Source organism: Aptenodytes forsteri, unplaced genomic scaffold (assembly GCF_000699145.1).
Source record: "Aptenodytes forsteri isolate BGI_AS27 unplaced genomic scaffold, ASM69914v1 Scaffold147, whole genome shotgun sequence".
NCBI lineage: Eukaryota > Metazoa > Chordata > Aves > Sphenisciformes > Spheniscidae > Aptenodytes > Aptenodytes forsteri.
Window position 1 is genome coordinate 89071 of NW_008795320.1, and position 3686 is coordinate 92756.

Consider the following 3686-nt stretch of genomic DNA (forward strand, 5'->3'; position numbering starts at 1 on the left):
GGGTGCTGCCCCCCACCTCCTCCAGGCACGGGCCCCACCGCCCTCCTTGGTGCACGGGTGCTGCAGCCCCTCAGCCAAGCAAGGGGTGCAAAGGGCTTTTTCAACCAGCTCCTGCCCCGCTCCCAGCCCCAGCCCGGCAGAGAGCCTGGGGCCAGAGCTGAGTGCAGCATGAGGCCATTCAGGGAGCTCTGGGAGCACGGAGCCTCGGCCGGTCCCTATCAACCTGACGGCGCACGGCCCCGCGCGAGGGGGAGAGGTGGGGGGGGGAGGATGCCGAGCCCCGGCCCGCGAGGCGGGGATGGCACAGAGCCACCCGCCAGCCCGTTCGGCACCCAGCACTCCCGGTCAAGCCCTGGAAACCAGCTGGGCTGGGAAAGGAGCATCTGGCTCCCGTGGCCCCGCTGCCGATGGGGGGGGGAGCACGGGGCGGGCAGCGGGTGGGAGCTGGCGGGGCTCTGCGTGCCAGGGCAGTGCCACGGGTGGGGACGTGTTTGCAGATACAAATCACCGTTGGGAGCAATGCGGAAGAGCCGGGGAACGGGCTCTGCGCCGCGCCAAGCCGGCGATTAAATATTTACCTTAGCCGGTTGCATTTGCCAGTGATGGATTGACGTTTCCAGGGAGGAGCTCGCTTTTGTTCAAACACGGAGCAGGGCCCTCCCCGGTGCCTGGCAGAAGACGGGGACCACCAACCACGCGAGTCCCTGGGGACATTGTCCCGACCGGCATAACCACGGCTCCCGCGGCAGCAGCACGGGAAAGAGACGCTTACAAGGCTCACGTTCGGAAGGGAACAAACCAGGTTTAATCTCTGGAAGGTGAAGGAAGAAACTGCAAGGACCCCCCGGCCCCTGCGGAGACGTGGAGGAGGGTCATGGCACCCGCCGGGGCCCAAAGTGCAAAGTACAAACGCAGCGTTTCGAGTGCTGATCAGAGCAGGAACGCGGCGCTCTGCCACAGGAGCGCGTGTGAGTGCGCCTAGGTGAGGCTTGTATTAAAAAGTGAGCTACAAAAGGCTTTAAAAAGTGAACGTGTCCCCAAATAAATAAACCGCTGACTCGTGCCCGTGCCGTGCCCTGGTGCCTGGCCGCACTGAGGCCCCTCGTGCTGGGGACTGTCGCCAGCACCCTTCGCCCACCTCGCTGTCCCGCCGTGGGGCGGCTGCTGTTCTGCGAGGGGCCGCCCGGCGAGACGCCGAAATGCTTTTGGCTGTGCCCGGCCCCGTGGGGGACCTCTTCCTGGAGCCCTGCGGGGCACGATGTCCCCAGGGCTGGGATGGGGCAGGAGCACAGTGTCCCCGAGCCCTGTCTGAAGGGGACAGGGACCTTTCCCAGCAGCTGTACACGGGGACGCTGAGTGGGAGCAGGGGACAGTCGCTGGGAGAGGGCGAGCAGCGTCCTCGTGCCCATCAGGACCTGCCCAGCTCTCGCACGGGGACGCGCTTTGGGCCCCTCCGCGTCCCGGCGGCCTCCCCGCTCCCTGCGGTGCTGGTGCTCTCCACTGCCAGCCCACTGCCAGCTTTCCACTGCCCCCAGCACCTGCCGGGGGAAGCGCCCGGTCCCACATCCCCGCGGCAGCGAGGGGACCCAGCCGGCCGGTGCCGCTACGTGCCCAGGGGCAGGAATGTGACGTTGCCCTCCGTGTCCAGGCACAGCCCCTGGCTGCCCTCGGGCCCCGGCACCAAGCGTCCGCCGCCACCGCCGTCCTGCAGCAGCGTCCCCTCCAGCGCCCGCCGGTTGTCCACGTCCCTGGGGCGGGTGACGGGCGAGTCCCGGTCCCCGGGGCCGGGTGACAGGTGCTCGGTGTCGGCCAACTCCGAGTCGTCTGTGGCTGGTGTCTTGGAGCCGCTGTTGTCCTCGTCCAAGGGGCTCTCGGCCCCCTCCAGCTCCGTGTCCGACTCGCCCTCCTCCTCCTCCTCCAGAGTCAGCTCGAACTGGAACTTGTCAGCGGTGGCGGGGGACACTCCGGGTCCCTCGGGCGGTGGGGACGGGCTGCGCGGGATCATGCTCTGGTACCATTCCCGGTTGTCCTCCAGCGTGTCCAGGATCTCCTGGGCATCGGGGTGCACCAGATCGGCCCACGTCTCCCACAGCGGGTGGGCGATGAAGTCGATGAAGCCCACCTGGGGGAAGGCAGAGCTGAGCCCCCAGCCCGGCCCTGCGGCCCCCACCCCGGCCCCACGCTGCTGCCCCACCTGGGACTTCTCCACGGAGGCGGTGTGCTTGTCGCACATGGGGCTGATCTCCATCCCCTTCTCCCGCTCCCAGTCGCCTTGGCGGAAGAACTCCACCATGATGCGGTCGGTCCATTGCCGGTACAGCTCCAGCGGCTTCGTGGGGTTGCTGAGGTCGGCGCAGTGCACCATGTTCTGCAGGACCTGTGGACACAGCCACGACGTCGCTTACCCGAAGTCCTTTGTCCCCCAGGGCCACCACCCCTGGGCCAGGAACCCCCTCGGCCGTGGCCAACTGGGGTTGGGAGGGGTGGTGGCACCAAACAGGGCATCCCGGCAGCCCTGGCCGGAGCCAGGACCAACGCCTGCAACGCCAGGAAGGTTTCCTCACCCACGTCCTGGCACCCACCTGGATCCGGTCGGAGTAGTTGTCCAGCAGCAGCACCCCCAGGCTGGTCACCTTCTTGGTCTCCACCATGGTTTTCAAATCCGCCAGCAGATTCATGTGCTTGGACATGTCCGTGGCCAACACCTGGGCAGAGCAAGCCAGGAACGGGGCTCAGCCTGACCCAACCACAAAGCCCCCCCAGCCCGGACCCCCCACCCTGGGGTGGTCCGGGCCCCCCCGTACCATGTCGATGGCCATTTTGCGGAGTGACTGCCTCTGCTTCTTGCTCAGGTTTTGGAAGATGTCGCAGTTCTCCTCCTGGAGAAGCTTGAAGCCCACGGCCAGGTGGTGGTTCTCCAGCACCGAGGCGTCGTTGTACATCAGCGCCAGCTCCGAGTCTGCGAGACAGCACAGGTCACCCTGGGGTGGCCTCTGGATGCTGGGGTCCCCCACGCCCCCCCAGCTCCATCCCTGCACCCCGGCTCACTGGTGTTGATAAGGAACTGGTTGGAGACGCCGGGGTGGTCAACATCATGGATGGCGCTGGCAAAGATGGCAGCCATGATCTCCAGGTCCGTGAAGACAGCCTAGGAATGGCGGAAAAAGGCATTGCAGGTGTGTTATGGCCCCGCCAGACACACTTGGTGGCCTCAGTGGCCTTGGGTGACCAGGGCTCACCTCCAGCGCGGGAGTGGAGAGGAGGACATGGGTGGACTGAGCCACGTCAGCGGCGTGGATGTTGTTGTGGTAGGCCACGTCGGTGTGGTAGTGGTCCTCCAGCGTCAGCATGTAGGTGATGAAGGTGTTGACGGGGATGCGGAAGGTCTTCATCAGGTCGCGCTCCTGCGGGAAGGCAGGAGGTGGTTTGTCCCCATCTGGGCGTGGGGACAAGGACATCCCGTTGCGATGCTCACCTGGAAGATGCTGTACATGATGACCGTCAGCGGGCGGTTGCCCGAGTACTCGGCGACTTTAAACACGTTGAGCCCCCACTTGTTGGTGTCCTCCAGCTCCTGGGGACCAGAGGGACAGAGGTCCGTGCGGGGCCAGCGCCGGGGACCCCACGGCCGGCCGGGTCACCCGTGCTGGGGCCCACCTTGGCCAGCAGCCCCTCCTGGTCCGTCC

At 66.5% G+C, this 3686-nt stretch overlaps 1 protein-coding gene across 1 annotated transcript in view; it reads right to left on the minus strand.

Moving 5' to 3' along the window:
* Window positions 1-783: 783 nt before the first annotated feature.
* Window positions 784-3686, minus strand: part of LOC103899356 (cAMP-specific 3',5'-cyclic phosphodiesterase 4D) — a 5242-nt gene continuing 2339 nt past the window's right edge. The window contains exons 4-11 of the mRNA XM_019472191.1: window positions 3658-3685; window positions 3476-3574; window positions 3240-3404; window positions 3049-3148; window positions 2805-2959; window positions 2583-2705; window positions 2195-2377; window positions 784-2122 (exon numbers count right to left, since the gene is read on the minus strand). Of these exons, the coding sequence (XP_019327736.1) occupies window positions 1604-2122; window positions 2195-2377; window positions 2583-2705; window positions 2805-2959; window positions 3049-3148; window positions 3240-3404; window positions 3476-3574; window positions 3658-3685 (1372 nt within the window). The 3' untranslated portion in view covers window positions 784-1603. The remainder of the gene's footprint in view (window positions 2123-2194; window positions 2378-2582; window positions 2706-2804; window positions 2960-3048; window positions 3149-3239; window positions 3405-3475; window positions 3575-3657; window position 3686) is intronic.